This window comes from Tasmannia lanceolata, unplaced genomic scaffold, assembly GCF_043159265.1.
Source record: "Tasmannia lanceolata isolate RefF3 unplaced genomic scaffold, GAP_Taslan_0.1 ptg000002l, whole genome shotgun sequence".
NCBI lineage: Eukaryota > Viridiplantae > Streptophyta > Magnoliopsida > Canellales > Winteraceae > Tasmannia > Tasmannia lanceolata.
Window position 1 is genome coordinate 30601039 of NW_027518679.1, and position 24117 is coordinate 30625155.

The window sequence follows — 24117 nt, forward strand, 5'->3', positions numbered from 1 at the left end:
AAGATCTATAGAATATCATTTGCTGGATGTTTCATTACATACCTTCTAAATGAGACCTTTATATTGAGGATGCTTAGGGATGCTTAATCAACAATTAAACCCACGAAAATGGGGATCCGAACCGCGCGGTGTGGGAATTCCCCGATTTAAGCCGGGACGGGGATTAAAAAAATTCCCCGAAGCAGGAACAGGGCGAGGATGAGGATGGCTTTGGCCCCGCCCCACCCCGTCCCACACCTCCCCGATTCAATATCTAATGTTCTGTTTAAAGAGGTGCTCCCCTATGAACATGGCATGAGGAAAGAAAGATAGAGTGAATAAATTTATTTTTAGGATATCTTTTGTGAAGAGCATTGGCTTGTTCACGTGGGTGAAAGAGCTTCGCTCATGTCATCTCTTATATTGGAGCTTTTCTCCAAACCGTAGCATGGTTTTTCAAATTCCCACGAGATTATTTTAGTTGCTTCTTGTGTTGATCTCCATCTTGGTGTTGCCGCTCTCACGCTCCCTACGTCACTATTATAGTATGGCGGGGATGGGGTGGGGATTTTTCCCCATAGTGTGCGGGGCGGGACTAGGACCCACGATGGACATAAATCATACTTTAAAATAGGCATGAAATTTAGAATTTGGCTCTGTTTCCGTCTAAGTAAAATGGGCATAAATCATAGTTTAAAATAGGCATAAAATTTATTTTATGCCCACTTTATGTGAAACGGAGCCTTTAGAATACATATTTTTTGGGAAATGGTCTACGAACCCTCACATACAATTTCGTATTCCTCTTTCTTATTCAACTCGTACAGCCGTACAGGTGTGGCTCTTTGGCTTAAGTCTTGGGTATGCTACCCAGAGACGAGAGTTCGAATCCCCCTGGGCTTGCCGGATGCGCGTGGTTTACGGGTGATTGCGCGCGGTTTATGGGTGATTTAGTCCCACTCTACAAAGTGGGGTGGGGACACCCTACGCCATAAAAAAAATGTTAGGCTGAAGGGATCCCTTGCAATAAGGGGACCCCATTGGATCCGTGTCAACCAACTGCATTTATATCATCTTTCATTTGTAGGTTTGACACCTCTTACATGAAGAAGGGAAGACAAAAACAAGACAAGAAGAGGAGGAATGCTAAATTGAAGAGCCCACTAGCAAAAACTAAGTGCACCACATTGGATACGTGTCAACCAACTGCAGTTATATGACTTTTAATTTTGATTTTTTCGTTGTCGTCATAAATATAATTGGGTGATGTGGATATGATGGGATGCCCTTTCGCCTTGGATTTTGCTATGGCTCCCTTCAGTTTAGTATTCTTCTTCTCTTCATCTCGTTTCCCTTTGAAAGGCAAAAAACAAATTAAGTCGCACTCGATAATTAGTCATTGTGAGGTCAGAACTCTCTCTCTCTCTCTCTCTCTCTCTCTCTCTCTCCAGAAAGAGAATGAATATTTATTTGATCTTGATCCTTAGGAGCGAAAAATGTATTATACCATACGGACCCTAATAATATCCATAAATGACTTATTTTGGGAAACAGATAAACATTAATTACCATATGTATATTAAGGTGCATAGTAGACATTAGTACTCTAATGCATATCTTATTCTCAACACCTTCCCAAATTTTCATGTTTATAATTGTAGGCAAATGTCGGCAATCCAAAAGCATAGGTTGATTAACCTTGAAACTATTGGGATTTCCATCTAGGATAATGGCCTAAGACCTTATGATGACTATGACCATGGCTTACATTCCCAAAGGATTGGATACGTTGCCCAATTAAGAGGGTGGAAGGTGTTAGGCACTATCCTCCTTGCTCGGAAATTTTAAGCCTATAATTTCTACCGATTTTGGAAAATTCTATGCAAAGACTGATCATATCCAAAAACCCTATTTTCTTATTTCATTCCTTCACCCTATGATAATAGAATATATTTTTCAGATCAAGCATGTTCAAAATGGAGCATATTTTGGTCATTTTTCACGACTTATGGGTAATCTGGTCATTTTACTTGATATAAGGGTATTTCAGTTATTTTATGACTCAGGGGTATTCTAGTCATTTCCCCTTATTTGAGGTATTTTGATCACTTTTTAGTCATAAAGGTGTTTTAGTCATTTTGTACGACTTAGGGGTATTTTGGTTATTTTCATGACTGTGGTATTCTGGTCATTTTTTACTCTATTAGGGGTATTTCAGTTATTTACTTGACTCGAGTATTCTAGTCATTTTACCCTACATGGGGATATTTTGATCATTGTTTATGTCATTAGGGTAGTTTAGTCATTTTCCTTGACTTACGCTTATTTTGGTCATTTTCACCCTACATTAGAGTATTCTAGTCATTTTCACCCTACATTAGGGTATTCTAGTCAATTTTACGACACAGAGATATTCTAGTCATTTTTACCCGATATACATATTTTCATATTTTTATGTCGTATGAGTCTTTTAGTAATTTTTTTCATGATTTAGGGGTACTCTGGTCATTTTCACTCCTTCTAGGTCTGACTTAGATTTATAAATAATTTCTTACAAAATTTACAGATAAATTTTTTTATATTAAATACACTAACTTGAATAATTTGGAATTAATGTGGATTTGGCTCAAATCCAAATCCAATCCAAACGTTAAAAAAACGCTTGCCATTGCCAGATTTGAATTTAAAAATCCAAAATAAACTCCAAATCCAAGGTGTAGCCCAATGGGTCCTTAATTCCTGCAATAAATTTATAAAAAATGAAGAAAGGAAATGGAAAATCTAGCAGCCTCACTTGCATGAAATCATGTATCCATTCTGTGACCGCTCATATTAGGTTTGAATTCTATCCATTTTATTATTGTTTATTCAATGCTTTTGTTGTGTTTCCCATGGGCTGGTGCTGGTGTTGACAGCATTTACCTGTAAAGCTTAAAAAATCCCAAAACCAAAAAATATAGTAGATGAGAGAGAGAGAGAGAGAGAGAGAGAGAGAGAGAGCTTGCCATGAATTAGGCACACACACAGCTATTCCATGCATTATGTCCACACTCCACACATCATAATGCATATAATATATATGATTGTGCATGAACCATGCTTCTTTAGTGATTGTATAACCACAAAAGCATTCATTTAGCGTGACCAGCAGGTTCAATGTGTTTCCGCCTCGCAAAGTTATACATATAGCATAACAAAGAGATTAGAAAGTTCATATTAGGCTACACCAAGTAAGTGACTCCAAAGGAAAATACTGTCTCAGAGCTATCAACTTATTGTTGTTGATCCTTGAGGTTGCAGGTTTGAATGCATAATAAATTTTGCTGATGGGCTGTATAGACACAGTATAGACACCAAATAACGAATATTTATTAGAAAATTCATTGCGGCCCACGTTATTCCAATATCTAAACCGTTCATTTGATGGGCATCAATGAAAATAGGCCTTTCGCCAAAAATCATATCCAAATGATGATCTGATCCTAACACTCGATCTATAGAGGTTGATTGAAGGGTTTGGATCATCCTATGGAGATGATTTTATGGGCAAGGGCTATTTACGTTGAGGCCCAGCAAATGAACGGTCTGGATCTTCAAACCAGGTGGATCCAAGTGATTTTTTTTATATGCACTTTGGGGTGTCCACCTTCAAAGTTCTAAATCATTCATTGCTGGACTGCCATAAAGGGCCTGTTTGGTTTGATGAAAAGGTCTTTCCACCCTAGAAAGGCTTTTCAAGGAAAGCCTTTTCCTTTCCCTTCCTTTCCAATGAAATCCTTTCCGTTGTTTGGTACAACAAACCCAAAATAGAAAGCTTTTTTCCTGGAAATGTATTGAACTCGTTTGAACCATCACACATCCTTATTATTCGCCATCAATAATCGTCAAGCTTTAACATAAAATGAAGGCTCCACGTCATTCTCAATCTTTTGAAGCTCCTCCACGACCTTCTTTACTAATAAGCTTTCATCATTAGAGGAGTTTATCTTATCAAGGGTATTGGTCAGATCGACTAACGTTTCAGCCATAACATCATCAGTGTTCTTTTTCTTCTTCTTCTTTACTTGTGTCGAGGGAACTGTCAATATATCACGCGCTCTTCTCTCCCTAGACGATCGACAACAACCCCTCAGTGAAGATTATATATCTTCCATCTCACCATCATCTTCTAAAACATCATTTCCTTCGTTCATAAAATACATATTAGTGTCGATGTCTTCTAAACCTTGCATATTTTCCTTTGTATTCGCTTCCCCAGCAGTTCTAGCCCTTCTACCTTCAGCTAAATCATCACCAACAATTATACACATCTCGTCAAAATTAGGGACACTAATTCTCCTGAAAATTTTGCCTCTGGATGAGCTTGCAAAAAATATGAAATTATATAAATATCAACTATACTGTCATTATGTATATCATAAAAAAATACTTCTAAGTTTTACAGTAAGGATATTATACCGTCACATAGTCGTCCCATACGTGCCTATCAGCTGTTAATACTTTTCCAAGTTTTACTTAGTGGATAATCTTAAATTTGGTTGTGCATTTAGTATATATTTTCGATTTGAAGCTGAAAATTCCAAACTCTCAGCATATAATTAAGCAACTAACCAAATTGTCCTCTAGATCTAGATTATTACTATGTGTATTCATAGCTATTCATCATAAGTGCTTGCAATTGGCTGAAGCTAGTGTGCATTCACAAACAGACAACTAGACAAGGTTATTAAATTGTTCCACTCCACATGGGGTCCACTTCACATAGAAAACAACCAAATGGTTCCTTAAGCTCCGTTTGGATAAACGTAATATAAAAGTAGGAGGAAAGGAAAACAAATTCCCATTTTTTTACTTTCCTTTTCCTCTTGATTTGGGAGGAAACTCAAATGATTGAAATTGGCTTTTATTTGGAAATTATACAGTTAAGAAGGAGTGTCATGTGAATAGTAAATGGAAACCAGACACCAAACAATATTAGGAAAAGGAAAATATGTCCTTTTACTTTGATTTTCCCTATTTTGGTACAACCAAGCATTCCCTAATACTCTGTGGGGGGCTTCTAGGCAACACATCCGTGCCTACGCCGGGGACCACATCCGTTCCATAGGCGGCGTCCCGGCATCTACATCTGCCCCCATGGGAAAGCTTTCTTCAGCGGTTGGCCCATCCGATTTAACGCTCGGTGAAAGAGACATGTTAGAAATGCTACCAAGAAAAGAGTTGCCTTTGATGTCCATCTCCAAGAATTTCAAGAAGCCTAACAATTGGAGAGAATCAATCAGATGAAGGCAAGATGGAACCATGCCTAAATGAAGGAGCTCGGGAAGGAAAGAAGTCATCTGAGAAAGGGGCTATGAAAGGAAAATCATGGTAGGGAAATTTTGGATTTCGGTCGAAATTTAAAACCATGGTAAGGACTACATGATTTTAGTCCCACATCCCATCTCAGATCAAAATATCAATCTTTTGGTTGGCTTCTAAAGATTCACCTTTAGTCAAGGTTTCTATTTATATTCATAAGGTTTTAAAGAACCTTGACGCTTGTTCATGGCCACGGGCCACCCACGTTTCCTATTATGCATAGTACAGACTAGGGAGTGCCAACATCATTTTAAAAAATATATATAGGTCTCTCTTTTGATAGAGACTTAAAACCAGTTATCTCTATTCAATCAAATTAAGAAAGCCTCAAAACAAATTGGTTGTGGTTGGCCTATTATCTTGCTCTAAGTGTTGCATGCACGTTTAAATGGAGGTCTGCATCTCTTGCTTTCTTCTGGTAATATGCATCTCTAATTTGAGGTCTGACATTGACTGCTCAAACCACAATGCTGTGAAGACAGAAATATCAATATAAATTCCCTACTCCAACAATGCTACTACACTAGGCCTATTCTAATAATAAATACTTAAGGGCTCAGTTTGTTTTGGATATTGAGAACCAACACATTGTGAGTCCAAAATTGATTTTTGGACTCAAATTTACATTTAATAAAATCTCCTTGACTTAATTAGCAAGAGATTTTATACAATAACTAACTAATTTTGTTATGTAATAAGAAATTATGGACTTGCTAGGCAATTTCGCGGCTGGCTTTTGTGAATAAGACAAAATCTGCCAAAAAGTCAATCCTGGCTGTTCTCACATCTAAAAGCCAGCCGCGAAATTGTTTTCCAAGAAATAGCCTAGCAAATCCCAAGAAATCATTATTGATCATAAGCTACTAATTCCTTGAAAAGTGGTTTGAAGACACTAGGTTGGGACAGCCTCTGGTTGTGCGCATGTGGGTGTTAAATGTTACGGTCTTGAGTTGGGGCCTGCATATTTATGGGACTAGGTGGGTCCCAACATGGTATGGGACAGGTTGAAAGAGCCTAGCCTAATGCGTTTTGTTAGAGTGTGAGAGATCTCACTGTTGGATTGAGTTGAGATTCATCGTTGGATTATCTTGTTGGTAGACTCAATAAGTTGGTTAGATGTACCAACTAGATAGATTACGCAAGTGGATTAGAAGAGGTAACCAAGAAAGGTTAGGAAAGTATTTTTTATCATGTCTGTGCTCTATATAAGCACACCTTGAGATTGATTGTAATCATTCAAAATTAGTGAAAATCCTAATTCAATCTACTATCCTAATCACTCTTGGTTACCTCTTATAATCCACTTGCCTAATCTATCTAGTTGCCCCATCTAACCAATTAACCTACCACGAAGATGATCCAACAGTGAATCTCAACTAATTCCAACGGTGTGATCTCTCTCACTCTAACATGTTCCATCAGCTTTGAAGCTTTTGGCGTATTGGTTAGGTGCCTAACATTTGGTATCAGATGTAACGACCCGGATTTTCGGAGGTCCCAAAGACCGGCCCGTTAACTCAGCAGAGTGGAACATGCAAACTCCCATGTTTTTTACTGATAAAGACACTCCTTCCATGAAAATATCATGTTGTTTTAATCGTGACACTCCAAGTTCACGCTACTTTCCTTTGATTTTTTATGACCAAAGTCTCATTTTTCCAAACCAGTCCGTCCACGTGGGATCCACTTCACTTCAACTCCTAAGAAAACAACCTAATAGTTCCTTAATGGTGTGTTTGGATGTAAGTAATATTAAAGAAGAAGGAAAGGAGAACAAATTCCAATTTTTTTTACTTTCCTTTTCCTCTTGATCTGAGAGGAATCTCAAACGGTTAAAAATGGCTTGCATTTGGAAATACCACCACATGTGAATAGTAAATGGAAACCAAACCCTATTAGGAAAAGGAAAATATGTCCTATTACTTTGATTTTCCTGATTTTCCCTATTTTGGTACAACCAAGCATGTCCTAAGGCGCTGTTTAGTTGCACTTAGTTGGCTTGGGGAGCACTGGTGAAGTAGAACTGAAGTAGTCAACGTGTGTAATAGTAGTGAAGTAGTCTCCTTGTAGAGTAGTGACACGTACTTAGTTTCCTAATGCCGAATATCAATTCTAAAATGAGGGACAACAAAGGGTGTTATTACAAATATATAGAAAGAAGAGAGAGAAAAGAAGAAAGAGAGAATAGATTTAAATTGCGTACCAGACACTATTCTTGTAATAGGATCGCCTTTGGTAGAGTTATTAGGTGAAAGTGCTAGTGTGGGTCAATCTGCTCTTACCCCTTTTTATAGTTTACACAACAACGTATGGATCCATATGTAAACATAGTATCTATTTACATACATTCGAATGACCCCTTCTCATAATGAGAATGTACATAACCCTATTCCGGTCAGGTCCGGTAAGGAATGAACTTGAGACTCTAATAGCGAACTTCTTTTATAAAGTGGAATGATGGGGGACAAAAGTCATGCCACATGAGAAGACAAGGAAGAAACATGGAACGTTGTCTCCTGGAAGTTTGAGTCAAAACATTCAACCAACACCACTAATAGATGAGGTGGAACCACAAAGCCAACCAAAACACCTAGTAAACCCAAGAAATTGTGCAACCAAAGGGAAAAATCTCACATAAAATTAAATTCCACAGCTCTAGTAGGGTGGACATTTCCATTGGAATCAAGGCCATCGATTTGGTGAGGTGACCTACACGATCTTAGTCCCACGTCCCATGTCTGTCCTATCTGTCAGATAAAAAAAAATCAATCGATCCTAAAGATGCCCTTTCAGTCAAGGCTTCTCTTTATTTTAAGATTTTAAATTAAGGCTTCTCTTTATTTTAAGATTTTAAATTATCTTGAGGCTTGTTCATGGCCACCCAAGTTTCCTATTGTGCATAGTATAGATTAGAGAGTGCATAGTATATATATAGGTCTCTATCATGATGACATGGTTTTTGTGTTGATAGACTTAAATCCAGTTTTCTCTGTTCAATCAAATTAAGAAAGCCACAAAACAAATTTGGTTGTGGTTGGTCTATTATCTTGCACTAAGTGTTGTTTGTGTAGACGTTAAAATGGAGGCCTGCATCTCTTGCTTTCTTATGGTATTATGCATCTCTAATTTGAGGTCTGACATTGACTCCTCAAACCACAATGCTGTGTAACTACAGTGTAAGCATAGATATCAATATCTTCCCTACAAAGGGTGTCAATTTTGGCTCGGGCTTGGAAGCTCACTCGAGCTCGGCTCGGTAAAAGCTCAGCTCGAATCCTTAACGAGCAGAGCCGAGCCGGCTTGCCAGGCTCGTTAAGCTTAACGAGCTGAGCCCAAGCTCGGCTCGTTAAGGATTTAATATATTTAAATATATATCTATTATATTAATATACACTAAAAGGGTTGTCCATAGAGTGAAAGGGGGAGGCAAAATATGTCACTTCTTTTTTGGAACCCCATTTGTTACTTGGACCACCCCCCGTGGTGTAAAAAGAGTAGTCAAATTACACTAGATAGGTTGTCCAGGGAAGATGAGGGGTGTGAATATATCATTGCCCTTAATAGTTAATATAACCTGAGCTCGGTAAGGCTTGCGAGCCTGGCCGAGCCGAGCCGAGCTCGAGCCTGCTTCGAGCCCGAGCCGAGCTCTTGAGCTTAACTAGCCAAGCCGAGCTAGGCCAAGCTCGGCTCGGCTCAGCTCGTTTACACCCCTAATCCCTACTCCAACAATGCTAGTACACTAGGCCTATTCTAGTAATAAATGCTTAAGGGCTCAGTTTGTTTAGGATATTGAGAACCAACCCATTGTGAGTCCAAAATTTATTTTTGGACTCAAATTTACATTTAATAAAATCTCCTTGACTTAATTAGCAAGAGATTTTATACATTAAATAACTAATTTTTTATTTAATAAGAAATTAAGAACTTCCTAGGCAATTTTGCGGAAAGCCATTTCGCGGCTGGCTTTTGTGAATAAGACAAAATCGGCCAAAACCAACCTGTGTGGCATTTCTCACATGCAAAAGCCAGCCGCGAAATTGTTTTCCAAGAAATGGCCTAGCAAATCCCAAGAAATTATTATTGATTACTAGCTATTAATTCCTTGAAAAGTGGTTTGAAGGCACCAGGTTGGGACAGCCTCTTGTTGCATGCATGTGGGTGTTAAGTGTCATGGTCTTGAGTAGGGCCTGAATAGTTATGGGACTAGGTGGAACCCAACATGATATGGGACAGGTTAAAAGTGCCTAGCCTAATGCGTTTTGTTAGAGTGTGAGAGATCTCACCATTGGATTCAGTTGAGATTCACGGTTGGATCATCTTGGTGGAAGATTTAGTAAGTTGGTTAGATGGGGCAACTAGATAGATTTGGCAAGTGGACTAGAACAGGTAACCAAGGGAGATTAGGAAAGTATTTTTTTTATCATGTATGTGCTCTATATAAGCAGACCTTGAGACTAATTATAATCATCCAAAATGAGTGAAAATCCTAATTCAATCTACTTTTCTAATTTCTCTTGGTTACCTCTTCTCCACTTGCCTAATCCATCTAGTTGCCCCATCTAACCAACTTAATCTACCACCAAGATGATCCAACGGTGAGATCTCTCACACTCTAACACGTTCCATTAGCCCTTCCATTAGCTCTGGAGCTTTTGGCGTGTTGGTTAGGTGCCTAACATTTGGTATCAAAGCAGCCATCACGTCCTATGTTCAAGTCACGAAAGGGGTCAGCTGTGGGAGAGGACTACCTATAAAGGGTTACTTGGTAAAAAGCCAGAGTGAAAGTCGTTAGAGTGAAGTTGCCACAGAGTAGCCTGCCACGGAAGGGGCTACCTGTGAAAAAAGGCAAGAGTGGAAGCCGTCACAGAGTGGGCTGCCGAGGATGGCAAATGCAGAAGCGTGGTGAAATGTTACGGTCTTGAGTGGGGCCCTACCTAGGTAGGGGACAAGGTGGGACCCAGCCTGGTATGGGATGGGTTTAACATGCTAGCCTAATACATTCCATCAACTCTAGTGCTTTTGGCGTATTGGTTAGGTACCTAATAATGGGCACCCTCACCCCTCTCATATTTACCTACACCCATGCTCACCCTCACTCTCCCATGGTTAAGTCAATGAGAAAAACAAAGAAAGGAGAGGGAGAGAGAGAGAGAGAGAGAGAGAGAGAGAGAGAGAGAGAGGCAAACAAATGGAGGGTTGTAGACAACGACATTAAGGCAAAGAAAAAAAATATACAGAGAAAGAGAGAGGAACAGGTAGGGAATTTTTAAAGGGACTATCGTCTTTTTCAGGTACAATGACCTCAAATGGTAATATTTTAAAAAATCATTGTTTAGTCATTTGAATAACTCGCTCTAATTAACTATTAAAAAACCCATGAAAATAATATAGAAGCTCATGGAAAGAAAATAAAACTATGCCCATTTTTGTCTTAGGGGAGGAGAATTCAAACACTTACTCTAATGACAATGATCTCTACATCAACGATAAATGCTAAGCATAGCAAAAAGTGCCAAAGTTGTTCTACAATGACAATGATCTCTATCTCAACGATAAATGGTGAAGCATAGCTAAAAGTGTACACACCGGTGGTAGAAAAAAAATATCTAAAATTCTTACCTATTTGTTTGTAAACTTTTCTCTTCATTTTCTTTATCATTATTGCGCATTGATATAAACGGATGGATTCATCAGCCCGAACCATTCCGTATCCATATCAAGATTTGATTGATCCAATTGTAGACAATTTTTGTCAACCGTTGAATTGATAGAAAATTATTATTTTTGTTTAAGCACACGTCGGAAACAGAAGAGGAATGATAGACTGAAAGGTGCCCACAAGGGCACCCCCACTGGCCTATCTCATGAAAGTTACTCTAATTGTATATGAGTCAATGCCATTTTCCGTAGATAGACCAATGGGAACGCCCTTGTAACTTGTTTTTTGCAAGGATGCCCTTCAGTCTTATCATTCTCCAAACTTCAACATCCTCCCTAAGATTCACTACATGGCTACTGTTCATGTGGTTCTTTTGATTGGGAAAAGAAATGGAAATGATGTGGTAAATAGATAGGAAATGGAAACGTTATCAGGAACATGGTTTTAAATTTCGTCTGAGATTGAAACCGAAACTGAAACTTATGTAATCCGAGATTTCGGATTTACCAAATTTCGGTCTAAATTTCAGGTTTTTTTTCTATTACGGGATTTCGGCCAAGGCCGAAATTGAGACCGAAACCGAAATTTAAAACCATGATCAGGAAACCATAGAGAAATTATCCGTGTTTAGTTCCCAGGAAACTGTAGAGAAAATAATAGAGAAATTAAACAGAAAATAGATAATGATAGGGAAATGATAGCAGCACAACCGTGTTTTAATAATTGCACAAAATGGGAGCATTTTACTCATCAGCTTCTTTCTAGCAGAACTCAAAGAAAAAACAATACATTGATAATACAAGGAAGAGGGCAATTTAGTCATTTCACATTATACGAGTTGATAATTAAGGATCTGTTATAAAATTTCGCTGAAACTCATTTCACGAACGACTTTGCATCGAAAAAAGCCACCTCAGATAAAACAATTCAATAAGACAAAACCTACTGCAAATTAAGCCATTCTGGCTTTCAGCCGCGAAATTCCCTAGCAAATCCCTTACAAAGAGGAAGAAATAATTAAAAAATTAATGTGGGTCACGAGATGAAATGAGAAAAAGGCAAAATCAAAACCCCTCAAATCCCTCTTCAATCCCTTTCTCTACTTTCATTCATAAAAATCAGATGAATTTTATTTTCTCGAATCTTCTTTTCCTTGTTTTCTACCCCTTGAACCCTAATTCCATTAAATTCGAAATTTCATTACTCAGTTTTTATCTGATCTGAGACTGATTTGGGAACAGACGATCGTACGGCAAAGGAGGAGGTGAGAAATTTTCTTAAAATTCCGTGTTTTTAATTGTCTGAAATTTAGATTTCTTCTTCTTTTTCTTTTTTTTTTAACCTATGAGTGTTTGATTTTTCGTTTTTTATGGCTCAATTTGTGTTCGGATGCGTTTGGATTTAAACGAATCTGAAAGATTTTTAGGTTGTTTCTCTTCATACTAGATCTAAGGATACAAGGATTTTATAATCCAGAATTGCAAAATTCTGGATTTTACATGCTAAAACCTGAATTATATATGCTAAAATCTGGATTTTATAAGCTAAAACCTGGATTTTACATTTCCAGGATTGTAAAATCTAGGTTTTAGCTTATAGAATCTTATAATCCAGAACTGCAAAATTCTGGATTTTACTGGCTAAAACCTGAATTTTATAAGCTCAAATCTGAATTTTATAAGGTAAACCTGGATTTTACATTTTCAGGATTGTAAAATCTAGGTTTTAGCTTATAGAATCTTATAATCCAGAACTGCAAAATTCTGGATTTTACTGGCTAAAACCTGAATTTTATAAGCTCAAATCTGAATTTTGTAAGGTAAACCTGGATTTTACATTTTCAGGATTGTAAAATCTAGGTTTTAGCTTATAGAATTTTATAATCCAGAACTGCAAAATCGTGGATTTTACATTCTAAAACCGGAATTTTAAACGCTCAAATCTGAATTTTATCAGCTAAAACCTAGATTGTGCATTTTCAGGATTGTAAAATCTAGGTTTTAGCTTATAGAATCTTATAATCCGGAACTGCAAAATCCTGGATTTTACTGGCTAAAATCTGAATTTTATACGCTCAAATCTGAATTTTATAAGCTAAAACCTGGATTTTACATTTTCAGGATTGTAAAATCTCGGTTTTAGCTTATAGAATTTTATAATCCAGAACTGCAAAATCCTGGATTTTACATTCTAAAACCGGAATTTTATACGCTCAAATCTGAATTTTATCAGCTAAAACCTAGATTGTGCATTTTCAGGGTTGTAAAATCTAGGTTTTAGCATATAGAATCCAGATTTTAGCTTAAAAATTCAGGATTTTACAATCCGGGATTATAAAATCCATGTATCCAAACTGTCCAGTAGATTCCTGCAATTTGCTTTCAAATGAGTCTTGAAAGAAGTTTTTGTAAAATTGCTGACTGTTCCGGCTCGATTACGAACACCTTTGACTTCAAATAATGTTTGCAAATTATCTGCTCACACACACTTTGAATTCTCAAGAGCCTTAATTTGTAACTTCCTATTCTCGCAATAGAAGACGGTATCTGGAATAAGGTTTAAAATTTCGGTCCGAAATTTGGTAATTTGGTTCCAAATTCCGGACTTAAATTTCGAAATTTCGGACCGAATGGTTGAAATACATATAAAGAAAATAAAGGCTATTTTAATGAAATTTCGGACCGAATGGTTGAAATTTCGGATTTCGGTCGAAATTTTAAACCATGATCTGGAATGGTTGCTGCTTGACCATTAGGGTAGCATCGATGTATTATATACAGGCTATTTTACAATTTACAGATATAACCCTTTGGGTATGTAGATAGAAATACAAATATTTTCATGTAATTATCCCTCTCAAACTGATGACATTAACTATTTACATCTCCTAATAATCCCCCTCAACTATGTTAACGGCAAAAGTTTGCAATGAAGACTGAATTTTAGAGTTGGCAATTCCTTTGTGAAGATGTCAGCAAACCAATCATGAATCAAGACATATTGTATGTGAATATCACCCGCACCAACATGTTCTCGCACAAAGTGGAAATCAATGGCACTGTGTTTTGTATGGGCATGATAGATTGGATTTACCTTGAGGTACATGGAATTGATATTGTCTAGACTCTAGTTCCGTGATGGCCGAGTGTAAGTGATGCCAACATCTTTAAGAAGATATGTGACCAAGAAATGAGATTGGGACCAAGGTAGGTACAAAAGCTGTTTGTTGAGCCGTGGCCGGTGGGCATCCCTTGCAAACGACATTTAAAAATGTTGAGAGATCATGAATGGAGTTAGGAGTGAATCGAATGCCCACTCCCAATGTGCCTTTGAGATAACGAAGAATTTGCATTACAGAAACAAGATGGATAAAAGTCAGGGCATGCATATGCTGGAGCACCTGATTGACGACATTGACAATATCTAGTTGTGTCATTTGAGATATTGAATAGCCCCCACAATGGTACAATATTCGGTGGGGTCCGAGAGTAAAGCTCCATCCTTGGCATTGACCTTGGAACCATAATCAACTGGTTTAGAGCAAGGCTCAGCTCTGGTAATAAGTGTGATATAATAAATCTAGCGTATGCTTGGACTGAGTGAGAGAAAGACCTGTTGAATTCCTTGAAGCTTCAATCTCGAGGAAATAATGGAGTCGAGATCATTCATAACAAAACGCAGAATGCGGCCAAGGTAAAAGGGAGTCGACTCGGGAGAGTCCATAATGACGCGTGGGAGTTTTTATAATTATAGAAATTACCACTTTTGATGTACTTAAAGTTTGAAAGATATATATGAAGAATGAAGATGGTTGGAAATTACTATTTTTTTCATTTACTTTAATTTTGAAAGACATATAAAGAAATATTCCATAAATGCTCCCATGGCGCTCCCAACTTTAGTCTCTTCTAGACCCCCCCGACCCGACGCTCCTGCACCCTCTTGGTGCTTCTAAGCATTCAACCACGAGTAATTACCCCATTGCAATTATGCATGATGGAAACCACGTCGACTCCAATTGGTATCCAAATATAGGAGCAACCAGTCATATGACATATGATCCATTAGTTTTGCATCAAACATTTGAGTATCGTGGTTGTGACCATAGTAGCAAACTTCTTGGGCAGGTGGGAAACTTGTTTCCCCTAAACCGCTTTTTGGATACGTTTCCAAAATATGATATAAAAAATTGGAGAAACATTTTCAAAACGAATGGGAAACACATGAGAAACATGTGTAAAACCTTGAGAAACGTATAGAAAACTCGTAGAAAATGTATGTGAAACATGTGGGAAACTTACAAAAATTGTTTTGGAAAAAACATACCAAATCATAAATCGCGATTCCCAAAAGTGGGAATCGGGTTTCCGGCGAATCCGAACCGGGAGATTCGAGAAGATTCTCGCTTCGGATTCGCGAACCGGGGAATCACGGTTCCCACTCCCAGGTAAGAATCTTGCTTCCTTGAACAATAGCATATATTGTCATAAAAAATAAAAATACGAAATATTCAGATAGAAATTTGAAATTAACAAATTTTAAATATACAAAACCATATATTTCGTGTTTTCCGAGTGTTTCATGTGATTTCATTTGCTTTTTTCTATTGTTTCTGAACTGTTTCTAATGTGTTTCTTTAGACATTTCTCAATGCATTTCTCATGCGACTTTCTATCGTTTTCCCGCTTCTCGTTTCCCCTCTATTTTTTCTCGGCGTTTCCCATTTCCGTTTTACGTTTCGCTTCCCGAATTCATTTCCCACCCTGGTAACTATGGTTGTGACCAAGTTATGGTTGGAAATGATAATAATACCCCCATCTCCCAAGTTGGAAACTCCCTATCATGCACTCCTATTTTTAAACAACAATGGTTTTGCATGTTCCAATTATCCAGAAGAATATACTATCGGTTGGGAATTTCAAACGTGATAACAATTGCATGTTTCAATTCTCTCCATGGGGTTTAAAGTGAAGGATCTACGAAGGGGAAGGGTGCTCTTCGGTGAACCAATTAAAGGAGCTATCTACCCCATCTCGACGGAAAATGTGAATGAGAATAAGGTGCAAAATTTCTTTGGATAGCGGGCCCCTGCGAGCATTTGTCACAAACATCTTGGTCATCAATAAACTCATATATTTTCTCTTATGAATAGATATTTCTTTGATATTTCAGATAAGTAGAATAACCTCTCTATTTGTGAGGCATGTCAGTCAGGAAAGAGTAAGAAATTGCTTTTTAATCGATTTTAGTTCACCACGTCAACTACAGTTGATTCATACTGATTTACAAGGACCTTCACCTATTGCATTTTTTTTGTGTCTATTGACACTACATCTTGTTTGTGGATGATTTCAGTAGATACTCGTGGATTTATCTAGTGAAGAACAAAATTTGAAAGTTTAACTTGTTTTATTTCACTTCAAAAACATGGTTGAACACCAATTTGGTCACACTATTATGTTCGTGCAGAGAAATGGTGGTGAATTCTCTACTCCATTCCAAACTTATCTCGGGTTCATCAATACTGTTCATCGCATCACTACTTTTAAAAAAAAAAAACGCATCGCTCCTCATGTGTTATGTATGCATACTCCTTAGCAAAACAGAGTTCCCAAGCGTAAGCACCATCATATTCGAGAGACTTGCATGGCACTTCTTTTACTAGCAGTACCCCACGGTGATACTAGATGGATGCCTTTCTGGCTGTCATTTTTCTCATTAACCGGTTGCTGGTCTTGAATAATGTCTCACCACATGAAATATTGTTTGGGGAAAAACTGGATTACATTTGTCTTACAGACCTTGGCTGTGCTTGCTATCCTCACTTGGGCACCTACACGAAAGATAAGTTGATGATGTGGACAGCAAAGGTGATGATGTGGATGCAATCTAGATCTCAACCCCTAAACTAGACTCTGAAGGCATCGAAGTAAGGGGGTCCATTAAAAAGTAGAGGTTGCCATTTACAGTATACCTCTAGCGAGTTGCTTCCTTGTTCACACTCCACAATTCCCTCACAAGAACAAAAGTAAGTGTAAAGATAAAATACACTGAACTGATAAACCAATTCTAATTTACACTGAATACTTGGTACACCATAGACGTTAGGTAATATGAAACGAGCCAATAGATACAAGATATAAACCCTACCAATGAGTAGTGGGAAAGGAGGATCCATCATCCATGATAATGTGAGAAGAATCACAATATGAAATCGAAGAACTCATGTTACCTGTATCATCTATAGTGAGTGGCACTCATATCCCCAGCTAGCGAAGCTTTGGATGGTGAGTTGAGTGCTAAGTCTTCCACGTGATGTGTCGAGGCAGAATGAGAGACATTAGAAGACCATTATAGTAGCAGTCCACAGATGTATGGTTGCGGTTGCCATTTTCCATAGATCTAGCAACCATAAGATGAGGTTGGGGATGTGCAGCGTGGTAGGAGGCAATGGACCCAGCGACACACGAATAATGTTGTGCGTGAGCAATAGATGACTGAGGTGTCGGGGAAGACCACTCCAAGCTTGTGGATGTGCACCATGTCCTAGACAAGGACTCTAATTATCGCCATGAGGTGTTTGTGGATAATAAAAGTACTGCTACTGGTGATAAGGGGGATAACCTTGTTTTACGCCATTACTACGACCATGACCTCGACCACATACCTATCCATTATTGTGAGATGAATAAAGAATTTTTTTTCGAAGGGTTGTGGGGAGACGTGGGAGGCTTCGATGAACTCCTAGATGTTTAGTCACAGACAACATGCTATCATGCTGAAACAGTAAATGCTCGAAGCTTGGCAAATATTTGAAAGGGAGTCTAATCTATACTATAAAAAATGGATCCTTTGCATAACATGAATCATATGCTCGGTTGCGCTCCCACATATCATCATTAGACTTTGTAAGTTTATAGACTCCCCCAGTCTTTCCTTCAAATGCCCACCTTTATGAATTTATCGGGAGAAAAATCTAAACCTTCTAGACAATCGAGGAGTCGTTAATGTTCTTATTGCATACACAACTACAATCTGAAAAAAAGGGCGATAAAAAATCTCCCTCGCTAAGGCGTCGGCCTAGGGAGGGAGGCGGTTTCTCCCTCTCGTCTTCTTCTCTCTCGTCCCCTCTCTCTCCCACATCTTCATCTCTCTCGTCTCGCTCTCTCTTCCTTTCTCTCTCGCTCTCTCTCCCTCTGTCTCTTGCTCGTTCTCCCTCTCTCTCGCTCGTTTGCCCCCTCTCTCCTCATTGCTAACCCTCTTTTTACCGTCTCTCCCATGGTTGGCAAAAGATAGCCGCGGAGGCCGAATCGGGAACCGTGGAGGCCAGATCTGGAACATAGCTTTTTCGTGGTGGCTAGATCTAGGGCCGTGGAGGCCGGATCTGAAGCCATGGAGGCCGTGAAGCTGGACCTGGAGCCGGGAAAAACCGCGAAGGTTGCCGGTGGCCGTGAAAGACCGTGGGGTGCTAGATCTGGAGCAGTGGAAGGCCAGCTATAGGCGGTGTGAGGCCGTAGCAGCCATGGATTATCGGATCCGGGGGTCATGGAAAGCCGGGGGCCATATATAGGGCGGAATGGTCGGAGCTAGGCTCGAGAAGGCCGTATTTAATGGTGAAAGGGCCGGATCTAGTTAGGGTTGATGGAGAAAATGGATGGGGGAGTTGTTGGGAGGCTGTGGAAGGGGCCGATGTAAGGAAAATGGTGTTTGAATTCAGGGGAAAATGAGGAGGTTGGATATGGAGGTGAGGGAGGTTGTGGATAGCGGCAATGAACCTTGTAGGGTTAACGTTTGAAGGAGGAGGAAGATGAGGGGAGTTTTAGGGTTGTTAGGGTTAGGGTTGATTGGGGAAGGAGGTGGGGGAGTAGTATAGTCTTTAGGGTTACGGTTTAGGATTAGGGTTATGAGTATACTTTTGGATGGGATGATTTTTGGGCTAGTGGAAGTAGGTTTTAGAGAAGATGGTGGAAGAACTTGATATATTTTTAATGGGGAAGTAGGTTTTTAGAGAAGATGGTAGAAGAATTTGATATATTTTTAATGGGGAGCCGTCGGTGTTTGGTGGTGGTTCGAGGTGGAGGCTGCCGGAGATTGGATGATGATGCTGGGTGGTTGGCTACCGTGCACGGTTAGTGGCGCACAATAGCTCTGAGCCTTCGAGCGGGATTTTTGAAAATTGAGTTTGCCAGCAGATTGCAGTGGAGAAATCGGTGTGACGTGGCAGGTCACGATCTTGACTTGGGGGTCCCACAAATTTGGCACTTTTTGCTGGATTCGATTAAATTGAGGCTATTGGGTAATGTAAGGGGTAATGGGTTTTTCTTTTGGGCCAAGGAGAATGCTCCTGGGCAATTCATACTATGTAAATCTAGTGGGACTACTGGTCCCCATTGTAATTTTGCTGGTATGAATATATTTGTCAATTTAAAAAAAATAAAATCAAGGAGTCGTTGGGCATGGACGAGAGAGATTTGACCCCATTCCACAAGAGGAAGTTGTAATGGAAAAGTTCAATGGCGACGAGATTAGAAAACATAGGAAACGAAGAGGATGAGCTAGGAGAGGAATCGAAAGAAAAGGGCACACAAGGTTAAAATAGAGTGATTTGATCACAAGAGAAGATTTGGGTTTTGAAAATGGGTTTGACATCATTGGCTTTCACCTTTTTAAAAAAATAATAATAAATTTCCACCATTCAAAAACAAATTGTGGGTTTGAGAGGTTTTTCCAGGATTTTGTTGTTTGAAAGGGAAAAGTGATTACATATTACAATAAGGTTTTTCTGTTCCCATCTTTGATAGTGCGATCATCTTCTTAGGTTCCTTTATTCTCCTGTTTATTCACTCCATCTTGGATCTCTCCCTGATAAATCATTTTGGCAGCCTGAGACCACTCAAGATGATTTGATCATCCAATTTGACCGTTGTGATATGGACTCCAAGGTGGTCCATCTGAAGTTTGACTACTTTCTTGGGTCTAGTATGTATTTTGTGTTGTCATGGAGCTGTTGGATGACGTTTCTTCAGACATTAACCTCCACACACACACCAAAAAAAAAAAATCTCAAACACAAATTCGAAGTTAAATTAGCTTCCATATGCGTGCGCTTAAAATGCATCACAACACTCCAAAAAGGACTCAACATTCTAGAACATCCTTATGTCACTACTTAAGAAATTACTGCAAAAATAGGCAAACTTGACGGCAGAAAGAAGGGCTTTGAGCTCTCAATCCCATCTACATGATGTAAAGCCACATCCAATACTTCCCTCATAGAAAACAACCAAGCATAACCTTATTCCCTTGTGAAAAAACTCCATGATGAGAATAGGAAAGAAATGTCAAGATCTAGACTCGAGTTTCAGATTTTCAAATCTTAAAAAGCCTTTGTGAATGCCTTTCGAATGATCCCTAAAAATTATGCAAAAATTGATGATAAATATTCACGAATCAAGATCTTTTTAATGGCATGTTTCCCTTTGATTGAGGAAGAATCTACCATACACTGCTAATTTCAGTCTTATGACCTTCTTGCGTAATCAAGATCTTTCTTCAATCAGTATCCTCTATTGATAGTCTTGACAAGGAGAATGCTGGTCTTGATCTTATGGATTTCGAAGAACAACGAGCAGATCTTGGATCAAATCTCTGACACCAAGTAATAGAAAAAGCTTGATTTGTGGACACGGGCACGAGTGTCGCGTGTCGACACGGACACGGAGTGTCAGACACGGTGAACTCCCAAAATTTAGAAACAGGGACACATCTAAATAGAAAGTACATATGATCATGATATGTGGACATGGATTCATGCTCCGAGTTTCGACACGGATATGAGGTCTCTAACATGGCAAACCCTAAAAATCTAGAAATAGTGTCACACCCATACACATACATACATATAAAGTTACTGACACTTCTAGCAGTACACTTAAAGTGTCTAAAGGAGTGTGGGCACGGGTGTCGTGTCGGACACGACACGATACGTGTGTCGGCAATCACTTCAAAGTGTCGCCCAAATCATAGGGAAAAAGAAAAAAGAAGAAACAAATTTATTGATAATGGGATGCGTTCACAGTCAACTTCCCCTTTTATCCAATTAAAAAAATATGCATGAAATGACAGTTCTACATTTTCTACAGAAGTAAATGCCTAAAGACCATAGAACACATAAAATTTGATGTTATGTCATCTCTACCGCTCATCAGTCTTGAGTAGATTCGGGAGTTTAAAACCTCTTTATGGTTTTGATGTGGCCCAAAGGAGGAGAAAGAGGGGAAAAGAGAAGAATAAGAGGATGAGAAGAAGAATAGAAAAAGGGGAGGGGAAGAGATTCGAAGAAAGAAGAGGGAAGACAAGAAATTAGAGGGGAGAATTATGAGAAGAAGAATAAGAGAAGAAGAGAAAGGGAAGAAGAAGAGGGATAGGGGAGAAACTCTATCTCAATTCATTAATTCATCATCAAAACCTGAAAATCTTTAATACATGTGGCCTATATATAAGCAATGAAAGTAAAAATTTCATGGAAAATAAAAGCCTTGAAAACTAAACTATGTAAATAATAATCCTAGAAACTAAATGACATGGAAATAAAATCCTAAAACTTTTAATGGGCAAATATGCCGCTTATTGGGCCTACAATCTGCATCAGGTTTAGACTTAAGCTGTTTATTGTGAATAAAATTCTCCCAAGAGAATAAACTAAGAACTTAAGAAGCATACAAACTGATTACAAAAGAAATTCCAGTATCAAACATAACCAGATTCCATGGTCCAATAGCTAAGATCATTTACTCCCTAATGTCTTAACATGTCAGATAAACATGGAAGTAAATGCTCTGTTGTGCTAAACATTAATGGTGTGATTTATTGTACCAAAAAATAGCCCAGCAACTCCCATAGAGAATCCTTGATAATTCTCAGTAAGTACATATTCCTAGTCTTCAGTTTCTGAGATTTATTTAGAGAAAATCTCTCTAGTGATTTTCAAAGTAGATGTTCTTCAATTTGACATATTTACCAGAACTAATGGATCTACTATCCATAGCCACTGGTTTCTTAGGCCCTGTTCGTTTAAGATTATGACAACCTATTGTGAGTCCAAAACCAATTAATGGACTGAAAATCAAACGTAATTTTGAGTCCAACAATTGGTTTTGGGCTCACAATCGGTTGTAATAATCTTAAACGAACAGGGCCTTAATGTTAACTGATTTCGTGTTTTGAATTCCGTGATTTGGTGTTCTATTGATGACCAGAGGCCCATGGCAATGTCAGTGGCACATGTGGAGAGGATGACATCATTGAGCAGCGACATCTTCTATGATATATTAGGGCGTCTCGATGGCTCAACTCTGGCTAGTGCTGGATGTGCTTGTGCCGATTTTTGTTCTATATCAAGAGAAGAGAGAATATGGGAAAATGTTTGCCATTCTTTATGGCCTTCAACCAATAGGGAAGATGTTAACAACTTGATCTCGTCGATCGGCGGGTTTCGGAAGTTCTATGCAGACTGCTTTCCACTTATTGTAAACAAGGATGTTCCGATAGTTCAATGGGACTCGGATCTTGAATACTGCGAAGAATGGGCCGAGGCAGAATACTATGGCGACATTGGTGAATTTGACAGTGTTTCTCCTTCGGATTTTGTTTCTATCGTGGATGTAAGGTACAATGATAAAGCAATTTACTCAAAAGTCATTTGGGGCATTCCTTGTTCAGATGGCTTTCATGGGTGGTTCTACAACTGCCCATTTCGAATTGATCTACTAGGCTATTCAGAGAGGGACGATGAACATGAAGCCAACGTTACCCTCTCAGTCGCCGATGGGCTACCACCAATCATGTCTATAGAGAGGGAAAGGAAAGATGGGAAACTTTGGAGGGAGCTTCGCGAAGGCATTAGGCTTAGTTGGATTGTAGTGAACAGAAAAATGAAACAAGCGGCTAATCTTGCTAGTTGGAGTCCTCTTGGAGGCCAAAGGCATTGGCCAACTGATAAGGATTTCTTGATACGATTTGGGTCTGTTCTTCCCGCGAAAGATATCCTTCCATGTCAAGTAGTAGAATGCATCATTGTTATGAAGTTTAGAGTCATCCATACTGGTACTCAGACAAGTCTAAAGTTAACAGAGCTAAGCATGCAATTGGAAGATATGGGAGGTGCTCATGTTAATGGGAGAAACAGTTTGCTTGTTCTGAAAGAAGCTCTGAGCTGCCATAGGAGCAAAAATTACAGTAAGGTTTTAGAGTGTTGTCATTTGTATTCAAAAGCCCAGAGTGAATTGAAGGAGGAGAAGATGAGAAATGAAACCCGTTTGGACAGACTATGTATCTTAAGTGGCATTGCCGCGTTTATCACGTTCTGCTATTATGTTTTATGATAAGAATCAGCTTCTTCTCTAATGCTGTGGTCTGATAATTTTGTTTTGGTTAGTAAAAGTCTTCTTATGTATATAGAGAGAACATGGTATATGTTCCCTTGTATGTGATCACTTTCTGATAGAGTTTGTTTTTGACAGTGAAACTAATCAAATTATCCCAATTCCTGTGCTGTAACAACGTTTAAATAGCTAACCGGGGAAGTGTAAGATAACATAGACTTGTCATTATTGAAAAGGAAACCATATGACGACATGCTTATCTGAGGGTAGTCCCAAACAGCCCTCCTAATATTGTCATGTGTACATAAATAAGGGTATATTTAGAGGTAAAAACTGGGCTTACTCGATGAGAGTTAGATCCTTCTTAATAAACATTACATTGTGTATTTCTCCTATCCGACTAGAGGATATAGCAACATTGGTTTTAAATTTCGACCGAAATCTGAAATTTCGGTGGAGACCGACACCGAAATCGACCAAAACCGAAACGGTCATTTATTTCGGCCGAAATTTCGGAATTTCAGTCGAAATTTCGGTAAAAAAAACTGTTTTTTTATATTAATTTAATATTTTACCGAAATTTCGAACGAAATTTAATATTAAATAAAATATTGGTTTCGGGTTGTGTACCGGATTTCGACCGAAATTTCAAAATTTCTGTCGAAATTTTGAAATTCTAGGGCCCGAAACTGGCACCGAAACCGAAATTTTAAACCTTGATAGCAATTACCCTTG

At 38.6% G+C, this 24117-nt stretch overlaps 1 protein-coding gene across 1 annotated transcript; it reads left to right on the forward strand.

Annotated features, from left to right (window-relative positions):
• The first annotated feature begins 12032 nt into the window (after positions 1 to 12032).
• On the forward strand, positions 12033 to 23485 carry LOC143863416 (putative F-box protein At2g36090). The gene is made up of 2 exons (XM_077374104.1): positions 12033 to 12263; positions 22258 to 23485. The coding sequence occupies exon 2, from the start codon at positions 22264 to 22266 to the stop codon at positions 23380 to 23382; it is 1119 nt and encodes a 372-aa protein (XP_077230219.1). The 5' UTR covers positions 12033 to 12263; positions 22258 to 22263; the 3' UTR covers positions 23383 to 23485.
• The last annotated feature ends 632 nt before the right edge of the window (positions 23486 to 24117 follow it).